The sequence below is a fragment of the Helicoverpa armigera genome, chromosome 25 (genome assembly GCF_030705265.1).
Source record: "Helicoverpa armigera isolate CAAS_96S chromosome 25, ASM3070526v1, whole genome shotgun sequence".
Classification (NCBI taxonomy): domain Eukaryota; kingdom Metazoa; phylum Arthropoda; class Insecta; order Lepidoptera; family Noctuidae; genus Helicoverpa; species Helicoverpa armigera.
This window is the reverse complement of record NC_087144.1, coordinates 7,160,929-7,177,356: the sequence shown is the minus strand read 5'-3', so window position 1 is coordinate 7,177,356 and position 16,428 is coordinate 7,160,929. Positions and strand designations below refer to the sequence as shown.

Genomic DNA, 16,428 nt, shown 5'->3' with positions numbered 1-16,428 from the left:
GACTGTTTTGTGAACATTTCATATTTTAATATATGAGCTGCTGGAAGGTTTAGGTACTTAATCGCAGGTCCAGTCCAGGTCCGATAATCGGTGACCGTTATTTTGTATGAGACAAAATAGAACAAGTCCTATGAAAAGTAGGTAAGAAAGTACTAAAAAAGTCTGACGTGTTCAAGTCTGGTAGTATAAGGATAACACAAAAATAAAACCCAACATTCTGATTCATTGTTTATTGAAATATCTTCTCCATAAAAATTACAAGATTAAAATTATTAAATTACACAAGATGACAAAATATAACAATATTACAATAACACGCCATTTGAAATAACACTGCGGAAATAAAAATATATTTTCATAACTTCACTTGTTGCAGTAGGCTAAAGAGGTAGATAGGAAGGCAATTAGTAAAGATTAGCTAAATAGTTGAAAAATTGCGATCGTAAAATATCTCTATCTACTTCGTGCTTAACTTTTTAACTGCGATTAACCTCCTCTAAACAACTAAAAAGAAAAAAAAACAATGAAAGAAAAGTTTTACGCAGAAAAGAGGTTTTATTAAATGCTCTATTTATTTATAAACGCAATGTTATTCCCATGGGACTACAGGCCGCCTCGAGTCGTCGTTAGGATTCTGTACTGGAAACGGAACTATGCAAAAGCGTTTGGGTTTTTGAAGTTTAAATTTGGAAAAAAAAATTAAGCCCTAATGGTAGGTACTTCCATAATAAAAAAACATATTTATAACATCGCGCTAAACAAAAATTAGCCACAGATCAATGATAAAAAAAAACTTTAAACATAGACATCATATTTTAAATACTATGTCTTATGAAGTTACAATTTACAAAATATGTGGGTGAATAATAAATAATTATTAATAATTAATCTATTACATATTTAAATTTTAAAAGATAAATAACCCATTTTTTTTGGTAACGTTCTCAAAAAATAGAACCTTTTTTGTGGTGCGAAGCAGAGCGAGGCTTCGTTCAAGGCAAAGTCGACGTCCTGCCTTGTAACAAACAATACAGAGGTCAATGCCTCGAATGACTCAAATACTTTATACATCTACACTAACATTATAAAGACGAAAAAATTGCATTTTTGTTTGTTCGTATGTAATGGACCGATTTAACATTCTTGCATTGTTGGAAAGCTACACTCTTCCCGAGTAAGATAGGCTGTATTTTATCGTGGCACGGGTAGTAGTTCAGAAGGGGTGAAACCGCGGGAAAACGGCTAGTGTATAAAAAATTGTTGAGGAACTCTTTATTCGGGTTTGTGAAGCAGTTTTCTCGGGACGCGGATGGCAAACTCCTAATACACTGAGTAAATGACTGGTTTCCATAATTTAAGACAATAATAATTATGTCAAAGCCGATTGTCGACCACGGAGGCTGTTCTCATGTAAGGAGATCAGCCAGCTGCGCAGGACATATAATAGTGCACGAGCATTTGCGCAGACAAGAGCACTCACTATACCTTCACTCTCATAGCCCGATGAGATGATGATTTTGGATAATTTTAGATGTTAAAAGTTCAGAAACCCAAACGCTTTTGTAACCACACTTAAACTGACAATTCCTTATTCAGGAACTTGGTAATGGCGACAAACCATTAACTAATACACTAGGAGAACGGAAGCTAAGTACGCGCGCACACTTGCGACTTCGAGACACGATTATTTTTTGTTCTGTCGCGGTGCGCGTGCGCAATGTTATTTGTTGGACCTTTTTATGAACGTTATTTATTTTAGACGAAAAAAAAACGTTCGGAAAGGTGGAAATTTTAGTCTGAACTTTTGATAATTAAATTGTACTTTTTGCCCGACTGTGTGCCGCAAAGGAGGGTAATGTGTTTCGGTTCGGTTTTTCTTGTAAAATGTTTTCTCTTTGTCCAAGGTCCAACAAATAACATGCGTTTCATACGAATGGAATGCTAATACATACATATTTGATATCCGTACATAAAGTTTATATACTTGAAACTATGCAAAAGTGGTAAGATTTGTACAATATGTAAAAAAAAAAACATTTCACAATTTTACAATCGTAACCAACATGTTACGTTTTACAACATTTCGACACATCACGGTTTTGTGAGATATATTATAAATGACAAATTTATTTTGAATTTTACGATGACAATAACAAAAAGAAAAAACACCGTTTTTGTCTGTCTATCTTCAGTTACAGTACTTTAACAAGATCCAGACTCATGGGATAGAAAACATGTCAAGAACCTCTTAGAAAAAAAATGCATTGTACACACTATTAAAACAATTCACACCAATTAACTTTGCATCTCTGAAGTTAGCCATTTGATCTCCGCATTTGTTTATACAGACCTTGTCGAGAAGCTTTGCTTGTCCGAAGTTGGCTACTACTGACTTCAAAATAGAAAAAAAAAGTAACAAAACCACGGAGTAAGAAAATAAGAGCGGAGATGCCATAACTCAGGCGCCTTCTTCTAGATCAAATCGATGGGCATCACCAAAACGATCAGTTACTAGTGAACTAACGATTCGTTCGGGTTCTTTGAGACAGTTATTCTGTCAACGATTTTTGGTATACCAAAAAGTGGTCGGGTCCACACAAGAAGGCGTATAAGGACGAAAACAGTAACGTTCCTCGTCCCCCGCACACCCGCATTTTGGCGCGCTACTTTCTTAGGAGATTTTCCGTTATGGCACCTCCGCTAGTCATTTTGTTCTCCATGAACAAAGCAACTCAAAAAACTAGCTTCAGGAATGCAAAGTTATCTGGCGGAAGCTACATGATCACCTATTCAAATTAAATTAAAATAATATAAAGCTAAATAATTTAAAAAATAAATTATCATTTTGCACAGTTTCAAGTATATAACAAATAAATACACAATATCTTGATTGACATTTTAAGCGAATATAGCAACAAGTTTTGGTCTAACGAATTATAGTCTTTGGTCATTATTTATGTAGATAAATTAATTGATAGTAGAACTTCTAACTTATAAGCTTCTTGAATGTGTGACAAGAGAAATTTGATATTCCCTTACAGTTAGTCAAAAAACATAATTTCAATTTACATTAATTTCAATCAAATCTGATAAAATCAATACTGGTGGTTTTTTCGAAATTTACAAACCATAACCAATATAAAATATTTTAAATCGGGGTTGCCACCATAAAAAAATATCAGTTCACAAAATATTAATTGCAAGGAGTTTTTGATGCTGCAAACCTTTTTACAGCGACTCGATTTTAAATATCAGTAGTAAATAACCATAAATAACGACCAAAGACTTCAAATATGTTTCATTTGTACAATTGGACATTTGATATCTTTGTCAGATACAAAATGGACTCTATCAGAAAGGAATAGATCACAATTTAAACTGTGGTAGACTTTATAATGTGTCCTAATTGAAGAAAAAGGTCGTATGTTAGAAAGCTGGTATTTTGTACTAGTGTTGTTGTATTTATTTAATTTATAACTTTTCTACGATAAAAATATGTTTCAAATATTTGGTTCAATCAAGTAATTTTTCTATTCATCTACGTGAAGATAGATAGTCCATATGTGATCAGTATAATAAATAGAATGATAAAATGTAGGTGTGTCTACTAAACTATTTTACACCAAACCATTAAAATAAATAAAAAATGCTAAACTCTTTATACCGCCATTAAATTAACTATTATTATACTGAAAACCACTACCATGCTCTTATGGTTGCTAAACGCCTGAAAGTCTAACAACCAGTCTCACCAAGAGGTATCGGGTTGCCCGGGTAACTGGGTTGAGGAGGTCCGATAGGCAGTCGCTCCTTGTAAAGCACGGGTATTCAGCTGCATCCGATTAGACTGGAAGCCGACCCCAACAAGGCTAACACAGGTACAAGGTTCACCGACAACATATACTTCAGTTTTCTTAAAACAACTGTTTACCATAATATTCTTTGACTTGTCATTTCAAACATAAATAAAGATCTTGTATTTGTATTTTGTATTCGGGGCGGACCTTGGGTGCGAGTGCGGGGCTGCTGTGCAGACCATATCCCACCTCATCGCATGTCCACTGTGCCCTGAAACTTGCTCGCGGGAGGACCTAATGAGCGCATCTGGCCGTGCTCTCGCTGTGGCGGCATATTGGGCTGACAAAGTGTAGTCTCACTATAAGACATGTCATCATTTGCCGGGGCTGCAGGATTGTTCGAAAGAGTTACCGCGGCCCTAGTACATAAAAGGCCTACGAAGGAACACGACGGATTTTAGTCAGTAAGAGTCTGACACTCCCTCACCGCTGCTAACCCACAGCGGGAGGGGTCATGTGATGATTTTTGACGTCGTTAAAAAAAAGACATGTCATCGACACGAAAGAAGAAGAAGAACTATAATGTTGTCACATTCAACTTTCAAAGTAAACAATTGTTTTAAGAAATTGACATTTCCATTGTCGGTAACCTCGGGCCTAGAAAAATTATAATTTAAATATGGAAGCCTCTTTAAAAAAAAACAATATTCATTCAACCTTAATAACTGAGTGCTTAGTGTGAGTTTCGCAAGTCAACTTTCTCGATTCGTAATAATAACTCCATTGAAATAACGAGTCGTATGCTACGTCACATGATTTAGATATTACATCTTCATTCATTTTGCCGGTTAATAATGTATATACTCGCAAAAATGAGCTCGAGCATAATACAACTAAATACCGATGACAGTCTTTATTAAACAAATCATTCTAAGATTAGTGCTACGTAATTCAATGGAGTTTCCTGCCCGTTCTTCTCCATAGGAAGCTAGTTTTGGAATGGGCAACTATAATCAAACTTAGTTATATTTTTGACGTTCATAAGTGCTTGTAAAGGCCTGAATGAAATAAATGATTTTACTTTGAAAAAAAATCGAAAAAGTTAACTTGCAAAACTTGCACTAGGTATTCTGTTCAAAATTCAAATCCCAACAACACTAGTACATAAACAGCTGAGTGACACTCTTACCCGACTGCTGTAAGAGGGTTAGACGACGACTACGAGCGGCAAGTCTCCGATCATAACGACTGCGGCGGCGGCAGCGAGCGCGCGGCTGCGAGCCCCCCCGCGTCCAGCCGGGGCCAGTCCACGAATTCTTTGCCGTGTCTACGAGAAACAAGGAAAAAATGGATTTCTATTACATACCTATCTATGGTTTTGCGTACATGTAGTATTATGACAAATTTCATATTTCACTTTCGTATAAAATCAATGGATAGATAGATATATAGCAACGCCTAGTAGTAGGTTTTGTGTTGTAAATAGATGTGATATTGTAACCATGTAATTCAAAATAAATCAGATAATGTATTGCTAAAACTGCAATAACCGATTAAGATGAAACACAGCGGGATATTACATACTCAGTACGAGTTAAGGATGTCATTAGGCCAGTCGGTTGGTCAGTCATTTGGTCACTCACTTGGCCAGTCAGTTGGTCACTCACTTGGCCAGTCAGTTGGACAGTCAGTCAGTCACTCACCTGAATATGAACGTGAGCGTGGCAGTGACGGCAGCTCCCCAGAACATGAGGTACAGCAGCACTTCGCTGCTGTACCGCTGCGGCAGAGTCGCCGACGCGCAGAACATCGACATGGCGACCAGTAGCACTGATGGGAGTCAGTCAGTCACTCACCTGAATATGAACGTGAGCGTGGCAGTGACGGCAGCTCCCAGAACATGAGGTACAGCAGCACTTCGCTGCTGTACCGCTGCGGCAGAGTCGCCGACGCGCAGAACATCGACATGGCGACCAGTAGCACTGATGGGAGTCAGTCAGTCACTCACCTGAATATGAACGTGAGCGTGGCAGTGACGGCAGCTCCCCAGAACATGAGGTACAGCAGCACTTCGCTGCTGTACCGCTGCGGCAGAGTCGCCGACGCGCAGAACATCGACATGGCGACCAGTAGCACTGATGGGAGTCAGTCAGTCACTCACCTGAATATGAACGTGAGCGTGGCAGTGACGGCAGCTCCCCAGAACATGAGGTACAGCAGCACTTCGCTGCTGTACCGCTGCGGCAGAGTCGCCGACGCGCAGAACATCGACATGGCGACCAGTAGCACTGATGGGAGTCAGTCAGTCACTCACCTGAATATGAACGTGAGCGTGGCAGTGACGGCAGCTCCCAGAACATGAGGTACAGCAGCACTTCGCTGCTGTACCGCTGCGGCAGAGTCGCCGACGCGCAGAACATCGACATGGCGACCAGTAGCACTGATGGGAGTCAGTCAGTCACTCACCTGAATATGAACGTGAGCGTGGCGGTGACGGCAGCTCCCAGAACATGAGGTACAGCAGCACTTCGCTGCTGTACCGCTGCGGCAGAGTCGCCGACGCGCAGAACATCGACATGGCGACCAGTAGCACTGATGGGAGTCAGTCAGTCACTCACCTGAATATGAACGTGAGCGTGGCAGTGACGGCAGCTCCCAGAACATGAGGTACAGCAGCACTTCGCTGCTGTACCGCTGCGGCAGAGTCGCCGACGCGCAGAACATCGACATGGCGACCAGTAGCACTGATGGGAGTCAGTCAGTCACTCACCTGAATATGAACGTGAGCGTGGCAGTGACGGCAGCTCCCAGAACATGAGGTACAGCAGCACTTCGCTGCTGTACCGCTGCGGCAGAGTCGCCGACGCGCAGAACATCGACATGGCGACCAGTAGCACTGATGGGAGTCAGTCAGTCACTCACCTGAATATGAACGTGAGCGTGGCAGTGACGGCAGCTCCCAGAACATGAGGTACAGCAGCACTTCGCTGCTGTACCGCTGCGGCAGAGTCGCCGACGCGCAGAACATCGACATGGCGACCAGTAGCACTGATGGGAGTCAGTCAGTCACTCACCTGAATATGAACGTGAGCGTGGCAGTGACGGCAGCTCCCAGAACATGAGGTACAGCAGCACTTCGCTGCTGTACCGCTGCGGCAGAGTCGCCGACGCGCAGAACATCGACATGGCGACCAGTAGCACTGATGGGAGTCAGTCAGTCACTCACCTGAATATGAACGTGAGCGTGGCAGTGACGGCAGCTCCCAGAACATGAGGTACAGCAGCACTTCGCTGCTGTACCGCTGCGGCAGAGTCGCCGACGCGCAGAACATCGACATGGCGACCAGTAGCACTGATGGGAGTCAGTCAGTCACTCACCTGAATATGAACGTGAGCGTGGCAGTGACGGCAGCTCCCCAGAACATGAGGTACAGCAGCACTTCGCTGCTGTACCGCTGCGGCAGAGTCGCCGACGCGCAGAACATCGACATGGCGACCAGTAGCACTGATGGGAACTGTCATGAAATAAAATAATATTAATTAAGTTAATCTAACAATTTGTACTTTATTCTTTATTGCACACTTAACAATAAATACATAAAAAGAATACAGACAGTTTATGTACAATGGCGAGCTTAACCACCACCACCTTGGATAGATTTTCATCAAACACAATCCCCTTTGGAACAAAATCCAAATATGTAGATTTGTTCTTCCTTCGGGAGTTATGATTTCATACACCCATGTCAGGTGTGACCAGATTAACGCTGTTTTTTTGGTACTTCCGCGCTATTTAGTCAGTAGCCTTAAAAATATTACTATGCACCCGTGGGTCAGTAATCTGGCCCTGGATATAAGGCTAGGCACATGATGACATAAGACATTACCGAAAAAAATATATATTTAGAACACAATCATACTAGCTTTATGCTGTCTTTAATTAAGTACAAAATAAATTATTTTAAAATAACAATATAAATCTCACCGTAATATACTTCCAGTCCCTGTCGCGTCGCAGCGGGCAAGGCAGCGTGTTGCCCTCACCGTCTACGATCACGTACTTGCCCAGGAACAAGTCGATGGAGTCCTGGGTAATATCACATAGTTTATTTATTATGAGAATAGGAATAAGTATATGGGAAAAAACATGCTGACTTTGTGCAGTTTGGGGCTAATGAAAAGTCAACTTACGGAAATCTATTGAAAAAAAGAAAAAAAATTATTATGTCTTTTGTAAAATTGAAATTGAATTCTTTTGCACTAAATAGACGACATAGTACACTGTTATTTTGCCACCTTTTACTACTCCCTATATGTTTTTGCTAGAAAGAAGTGGCACAACCATCACAAGTCTGTCATAGCCCATTTATCGAGGAAGGCTATAGACGGCTTTTTATCCCGGTACGGGAAGTAGTTCCCACTTGATGAAACCGCTGGCAGAAGCTATTCTCTAATAACATGCTTATACATATACATATAAATAAACGAACATACTTGTCTAAACCCATCGCTGAAGTTATTCTTGTAGTACCGAGTGAGCGAGTTGATACCGTCTCGAATGAGCCCGAGATGTGTTCTTTTGCCAGTTCTCGTGTAATCTGTCTTCAGAGCCCCCGTGCCCGAGTATTGGGTAGAAATCGTGTCTGCGTGGTCTGCCCAGACCTGAATTGTGGGGATTTTATGGTAAAATTGAATATTGTGGTATGTTTGCGCAAAATTGCGCAATTTAGCGCAGGGTTTGAGCAATTTAGCGCAATGTTGCGCAAATTTAATTTTTAGTAAATGACTGCTGCACTCACAGATATATAATGGTTACTTGATCCATTCTTTAGTGAAGGATTTCTTTGACAATCCGTCACTTGGGAGCGACTTAAGTTATCATTAAATGTCTCTGAGTGCAGAGTGAGAGGGTAAGTGAATTCCACAATGAACTTTACGGGTTAATACTGTTACTGTTACAGCCTTTTTATCGTCCCACTGCTATGCACAGGCCTCCTCTCACACGGAGAAGGGTTGAGCATTAATAATTAAAGTATTAATAATTGTTAAAACTTACATTATTAAACAGCTTATCCAAATAAGGATGTTTCTCATCATCACTGGACGTGACTGCTAGCACTCTAAGTGCCGCGTTAAGCTGTAGTCGAGCTAATAGACTTTGTACTACATTGGTACGGTCGAGACAATCCACGCAGTTTGTTCTGAACACACCGCTTTGTCGGAGTAGGACTGTGCCTCCGCGGGAGAGGAAGTAGCCGAATTCTGTCTGTAAATTAAATACATATTGATATATGTTTAATACAAAATACATATATCGGGTGTGTCGTTCACAATCACATTAAATCATATCGCATATACTTTATGATATTCTATGGCGAATTGTAAAAAAAATAACCTAATCCATTCAGTGGTTTAACCATAGGAGTCATTTTTCGTTTTTATAATTTACAACATCATGTGTAAAGCAGAGATAAAGTAAGGAGTATCGTATGTTTTGATCAGTTGACAGCTGTCAGTTTTCAAGGGAGAATTTCAGTTGTTTGTAATGACTGACTTTTATATGGTGTTCTAATTTTTGCACATTTTTATTCCATTTACTTTGTTTGAAAAAAACTTTTTTTTATTTTTACGTATTTTTCTTTTATCTTTGTGTTAATCGACATATATTAACCAGTATATTAACGCATTTCATTTAATGTGATTATGAACGACACACCCGATATAAGGTATGAGGTATAACGTATGGATTTCAAGAAGTAGGTAAAATCATACAAAATGAACCTCACTACATAAAATAATGGCAGGAAATTATCTTTAGTTAATATCTAAAAAGATATACATATACGGCAATCAAGCCCTATTTTTGTATACAGTTAATGGCAAAGACAAAATGGAATTCAGAAATAACACATAATTTACAAAGTTTTTCGAAAGTTTTGCAGGTACCTACCACAAGTTTTTATTTTTACCAAACGCTCTGAAGCCTACGTCTTACTTAGCCCAAGGCAAAAATAATAATATAACCAATCCAAATTATGCCAGTAAATACATCTTAATAGCAATACTCAAAGCCCATTTCTGAATGAGATTTTTTTATCGAATGGAATTTCTTTACTATGACATTAAAGGGGCATTTTTTTTTTGTATTTTATATGTAGTAACATACCTGTTCATGAGCAATCCTATCGATAAGCACGTTGAGCCTATAGTAGCGCATGGAGCGGCACTCGGCATGGAAGTCGAAGGGCTCATAGCGCACCCCGGGCAGCGCCGCCGCCGCCACCGCCGCGCGGAACCCGCGCTCTAACGCCTCCTCTTTGCCGTGTTGGTCAATCTAGTTATATTGATCATCAGAAATATGATAATAGTAGTCGTTGAACGCCATCTAGCGGCATATCGGACAAAACTGTTAAGTAAAAGTGTCTTCAACACATCAAATACAGCAACCAATCACGGCGCATTCATTCAATCATTAATTCGGGCAGTCATTCATTCATTCATTCGAGCAGTCATTCATTCATTCATTCGGCCAGTCATTCACTCATTCGGTCAGTCATTCATTCGAGAAAACGAAGATTGCCCTTTCCGTTTTAGCCAATGCAAACTTCAGATACAACATTTTAAAGAAGAAATTTCAAGGTTGTACTATAAGTTACTCGTGCTGCTATAAACATGAGAGTTTGTATGTATAAGCACGTTGAGCCTATAGTATCGCATGGAGCGGCACTCGGCATGGAAGTCGAAGGGCTCATAGCGCACCCCGGGCAGCGCCGCCGCCGCCACCGCCGCGCGGAACCCGCGCTCTAACGCCTCCTCCTTGCCGTGTTGGTCAATCTAGTTATATTGAGCATCAGAAATATAATAATAGAAGTCGTATTATACCATTTAGCGGCATATCGGACAAAACTGTAGAGTAAAAGTGTCTTCAACACGCCAAATACATCAACCAATCACGGTTCATTCATTCAATCATTCATTCGGTCAGTCATTCATTCGAGAAAACGAAGATTCGCGCTTTCCGTTTGTAGCTTTCTAACCAATGCAAACTTCATATACAACGTTTTGAAGAAGAAATTTCAAGGTTTTACTGTAAATTGATTGTGCTGCTGAACCAATTAAAAAATCGAAAGTCAAAACATCAAAATAACATAAATACTAAATAGGCTACTTTTTATCCATCTAAAGGAAAAAGTTACCTCGGGACGCGGGTTAAATAATGGGAAACAGTAAAATTATAAATACTCAAATTCGTAACCCTTTCTCGCTCAAAACGGCTAAACTAAATGTGATGGTGACATTTGACTGATTGTATTAAATATAGACAGTATTAAATATACAAAAATGAAACATTTTCTTCAACTTAACAAGAAATATGTAACTTGTTTGTACTCACCAAATTAACCAGCACCTGATTCCCATATCTCTGCTGCTGATCTCTCAAATGCTTAGTATAAGCTGCCACATGGTCTTCGTGAGCTAGCTGCATAGCCGGCTTGTACTTTATATCCGGGTACTGACTCCAGAACAACGGGATGGAGCCCCGGGTTTGCACGAAGGAGGATTTCTCACCACCCCGTTCTATTATCTGTTCTGTTTCCACGAAGTTTGCTACGTTGCCCTGGGGAAAATGGTATAATAAGGTCGAAATTCGGAATGCACTCTAATGTTTTTAGTCTTTAACTTTCTTGCAGCTGACAGCTGTAAGTTTCTTAGGGATAATATCGTTGTTTGTACTGACTGAAAGCTACTGTCAACTGCACCAAAAATGAAAAGACCGAGAATGAAATATGAAAGCAATACACATAAAAATGCCTTTGTTGTTTAATAGTTGGGTTCACTTGGGTATTACTAAATGACCAAAAACATGTATTTTTTTTTGCTTTTGTAATACTTTTGTTCTATGTAAATGCAGTTATGGGGCGTCACAGAGTAGTGGAGTCATTTCAGGTTTGAAGCCTTAAAAACTTGCATAAAATGCATCGCCTCACCTGAGCATCGACCCCCCGCATAAAGAACCTGGTACCAGCGCGGTCGACGCACCGCCGTGACACTAGCGACCACGTCAGCTGGTGACCGTTCACTGTCACGTTGTTTATAGACACGACTGGTTTGTGGTTAAGGGAATTATTTCTTTTAATAGGATTTCCTGTATATTTTGTTTAAAATATTTAATGTGAAACGAGAAATTCTATCCAAACTTTCTTTTAGTTAATCTAAATTCATAATTAAAAGAATCCATGTTAGTTTGCTTGAACGCTTTAATCTCATGATTCGAAAAGCTTCAATTCGATTTGAAAAAATATTTCAGCATTTGATAGCCCCTTTATCAAGAAAGGCTATTTGCTACTTTTTATCCATGTATGGAAAGTAGTTCCCACAGGTAATTAATATTTTTTATGAAGAAGATTAATGGGACTTTTAAATACAGTACTTCATCCAAAAAATCTGTTAATTATATCTGCAGTAGTTCTTCTAAAATATTAAAAAGGATACAGCCTTGTATGAGGGGCAGCGTGAACCGTGAATATTGGTGATGAGAGAAGTCTCGAAGCAGGAAGCCGTTCCACAGGAAACGGGGGTCTGCACGATTCGTTATAGACATCTGAAAATAAATAACTATATTACTACATAGTCTATATATACTAATATAAAGAGGTAAAATTTGTTTGTTTATGACGTTGTAAATAGTCACAGATTTTTGAGAATTCTTTTGCTAATAGAAAGCTACGTCATATATGAGGGACATAGGGTATATTTTACTTGGTTACGGTCCGGGGCGAAGTTCCACCGGGATATGTAATGTAGGAAACAGTGAGTATAAAATAAATTCCTCTTTGCTTTGCTTCTGTTTCTGTTGCTACCACGGGTATACGGCAGATTGTAGTAGCTTGATGTGCTATGCTCGGAAGTGAGTCGCAGGCCGCCATAAAGTCTGGCGCCTGATGCTTACCCTGTGGAAGTCGGGGGTGACGGAGTGCAGGCGCTGCAGGCAGTGCGTGAGGTCGTAGCTGTACGAGAAGTACATGCCGGGCGTGTCCAGCGCCAGCCGTACCATGCGCTCGTATGTGTTGTTGTCTTCTATCTGAACACACAAATAATATAATTCACATTTAAAATAAATAAAACACTTTATTTTTCAACCAACATAAAACTCAAACACTTCTATTCAAACTAGGAGGGTTAATCAGCACTTTTGGAACGTCAAAAACAAAAGACAGTCCCCAAAACGCCCGCCCTTCACCACTTCACTTATATTGACTTCTTGATGTGACAAGATTGAATGGTCAAATTCAAATGAAGAATTAATCGCTGGGTTAGAGATGCGCCGTGCCGAGCCCTTCGTATGTTCGATGACCTTGAGCTCTATCCCTTTATGACCTTTACCCCTAAAATAAACATCTGAAAAGGTCCATAACATACCTGTTTGTTAGTGAGATGCGTGTTGGATCGCGCGTAAGGAATGATGTCTGCTCCCGCCAATTGGTATATATCGTGACCATTTAGCTTGCCCATCTGTGGACAAAACATTAATCAATGTGAAAATTTTGTATTTCCAACCAATTTAATGACAGATTGTTATGTCAAGTCATAATATTAAATCTCTTCAATGAACACTCTCAAGTTTGATTGGCGGATCACACATAAATAGTGGGTTTTTAGGGTTCCGTAGCCAAAATGGCAAAAACGGAACCCTTATAGTTTCGTCATGTCCGTCTGTCCGTCTGTCCGTCTGTCCGTCTGTCACAGCCGATTTACTCGGAAACTATAAGTACTACAGTGATGAAATTTGATGGGAATATGTGTTGTATGAACCGCTACAAAAATATGACACTAAATAGTAAAAAAAAGAATTGGGGGTGGGGCCCCCCATACATGTAACTGAGGGATGAAATTTTTTTTTTCGATGTACATACCCGTGTGGGGTATCAATGGAAAGGTCTTTTAAAATGATATAAAGTTTTCTAAAAAACATTTTTCTTAAAGTGAACGGTTTTTGAGATATCAGCTCTCAAAGTCGTAAAAAGTATGTCCCCCCCCCCCTCTATTTTTATAACTACGGGGTATAAAATTCTAAAAAAAGAGAGTGATGCATGCTAATTAACTCTTTCAACGATTTTTGGTTTGATCAAAGTATCTCTTATAGTTTTTGAGATAGGTTGATTTAACTGTAATTTACGGAACCCTTCGTGCACGAGTCCGACTCGCACTTGGCCGGTTTTTTTAAATAATGTCTACATAGATACACACATAAAAGATAAATAGCAGTATGATGCAGGAAATTAGGACTACTAGGAAATCAATATTCCTTTCAAAAATCACTTTATTTCATATATTTGGTAGTAGTGTATTACACACCACTATCTTTTAGTGCAAATTGTAATTTTTGTACTTGAGAACATAGCTGTAAAATAAACAATATTGACTTACCAATATCCTGTACTTGGCTACAACTAAATATAATCCAGATAGGAGCTTTATGGAGCCAAGGAAACCACATACTGGACGATAAGCATTCGCTGGTATGGGGATCTTTACTGAGCCATATTCTGAAAAGAAAAAAACAAGTAAGGTTTAAAAAAGTTTGGCCACCTTTGAGGTTGACTAGCAATTTTGTGTAAAGTGTAACTTGTAATTTTACTAGATTTTAAGGAGGGAACAACCTCCTGCATGTGGATAAAAGTCGCCTGTATTTTATTTTGTTATATAAGCTATATTTGTGCATACAGCCTTACAATCTTTGGCTTTTAAAACATTAGTAGAATTCACATATATAGAAAACTTTTTGCAGGATATAATACATATTTGGAAAACAGTAGAAAGTAGTCAATTCCATCTCATTTGGTGACTGTTATTCCATATAACATGGACTAATAAGTAAACTGAATATACATAATGCGTAAATGTAAAATGAGTGTACCTTTGACAACCGCCTCCCCAGTCACACGGTCTATGACCAGTATCTCCGTAGGGTGGATTGTGGGCTCCAAATAGAATTTATCTGAAGTTGTGTATCTGAAAATAAATGTGATAAGATGAACATGATTAGTGATTAATAGCTACTGTTACTGTTGCTGTTTCCATGTTATTATGACTGATAAGGATTTTGGGATTATTTTTAGCTTAGTTGATAATCTATATTTGGAACTTTCCACTTTATTATGACTGCAAAATCTTGATATGTAATGTTCATGTAAGTAGGCAAGTTGGTCTAAAAGTACACATTAAGTAGTCTTATACAACAATTGTAAATTTTTATTTTTATTTTTAATAGTATAGTGCATTGTAGAGCATGACTTAGGCTGAAATGATATAAAGCCAGTGGTTGTGGGGTGAGTAATTTTAATTTAGATACAACTCAAGGATACCTTTTTTTTAAATAAAATGCAATTCATCATCAACCAAACTTTTTTCTCAACTATGTTGGGGTTGGCTTCCAGTGTGACCAGATGCAGCTGAATACTAGTGTTTTACGAGGAGCGACTGCCTATCTGAACTCCTCAACCCAGTAACGCTAATCAACCCAGTTACATTAAATAAAATTGAACTACATAAATATAAGGGTATTGATCTCATATCCAAAGACAAGAAAGAAATTAGGCTTTGTGTCAAGCTAATTAACTTTGACCTTTAACCTTGTAACACTTAAGTTATTTTTATTTGTTTGATATTAGACGCGAATATGGTTTACAAACTATGAAAGGGTAGGTACAGCATAGATAAGATAAAATGAATTCAACTACTTTTTATAGTTTTTAAGGAAAAAGTGACTTGGTTTTTATAGACGTTTTTTAAGAGACCATTATTGCAACTTAGCAATTATTTAAAGTGACGTAAGATTAGTCTCGCTTGGGTTTAATTTACGACCAAAAGATGCAGTTGGCTATGTTTGTCAAGTGTTGATGTAAGCGATTAAATAAATAAAAAAACATCACATCTTAGTAATTCTGTTAATGTTCCCACAATTTGGGTAAAATATTCTTGGTAATAACACAGCATATTGAAGAAAATTTTGTACGGCTTCGGAGAAAACATGAATCGAAGACAGACGTAAGGTGATTCTTCAACCGCCCTATGTTTTTAACATATTCTGGGTTGGTACATATAATAAAGTTATGGTACAATACTTACAATTTAATATCATCGTGAATACTTAGCAAATCTGCCATTATTAATGATATATCAGCAAAATAAATTTATTTTTCAATCGTACACTCGCGAAAACTTGACATGTATGACATGACACTACAACTGCACTGGTGATGTGATGACTGTGGTGCGGTTCGTGATTATTTTTATTCGTCGATGATAAGCAGATTGACAGGAAGCGATAATTTTAATTTGATGGCAAGATATAATAAGTTTACATGGTGCAATCAACACTTATGTATATGTTGGTTTATTGATTGACTCAAAGAATAGTTGAAAGAATCGCAGATTAGATTGTGATATATTTGGTTTCTGAACAAAATTTTACAATCCATTACACGTACTTGCTACTTAAGAGTCGTACATTGAAACTTTTGCCTTTAGTTAACATTTATTAACTCCAACGTAAAAGAATAATATTTTATGGCTATAAAATTGATCGAATCTTTAAAAATTGGTGGCTAAATCATTTTAAAATAAGCTT

General features: G+C 38.7%; 1 protein-coding gene across 1 annotated transcript; it reads right to left on the bottom strand.

Annotated features, from left to right (window-relative positions):
- Positions 1-215: 215 nt before the first annotated feature.
- Positions 216-16,190, bottom strand: Sac1 (Sac1 phosphatase). The gene is made up of 14 exons (XM_064041422.1): positions 15,927-16,190; positions 14,716-14,810; positions 14,226-14,344; positions 13,218-13,310; positions 12,748-12,879; positions 12,291-12,399; positions 11,786-11,901; positions 11,191-11,415; positions 9,964-10,131; positions 8,854-9,063; positions 8,292-8,459; positions 7,783-7,884; positions 7,176-7,312; positions 216-5,124 (listed from the first exon to the last, which is right to left on the bottom strand). The coding sequence occupies exons 1-14, from the start codon at positions 15,962-15,964 to the stop codon at positions 5,037-5,039; spliced, it is 1,800 nt and encodes a 599-aa protein (XP_063897492.1). The 5' UTR covers positions 15,965-16,190; the 3' UTR covers positions 216-5,036.
- Between the last annotated feature and the right edge of the window lie 238 nt (positions 16,191-16,428).

What these genes read in the sequence shown, in the direction of transcription:
- Sac1 (XM_064041422.1), bottom strand. Translation starts at nt 15,964, where the DNA reads ATGGCAGATTTGCTAAGTATTCACGATGATATTAAATT. An exon ending in ATTCACGATGATATTAAATT is followed by an intron (nt 14,811 to 15,926) that starts GTAAGTATTGTA and finishes ATTTATTTTCAG; the next exon opens with ATACACAACTTCAGATAAAT. An exon ending in ATAGGATTGCTCATGAACAG is followed by an intron (nt 9,064 to 9,963) that starts GTATGTTACTAC and finishes TTTAATTTACAG; the next exon opens with ACAGAATTCGGCTACTTCCT.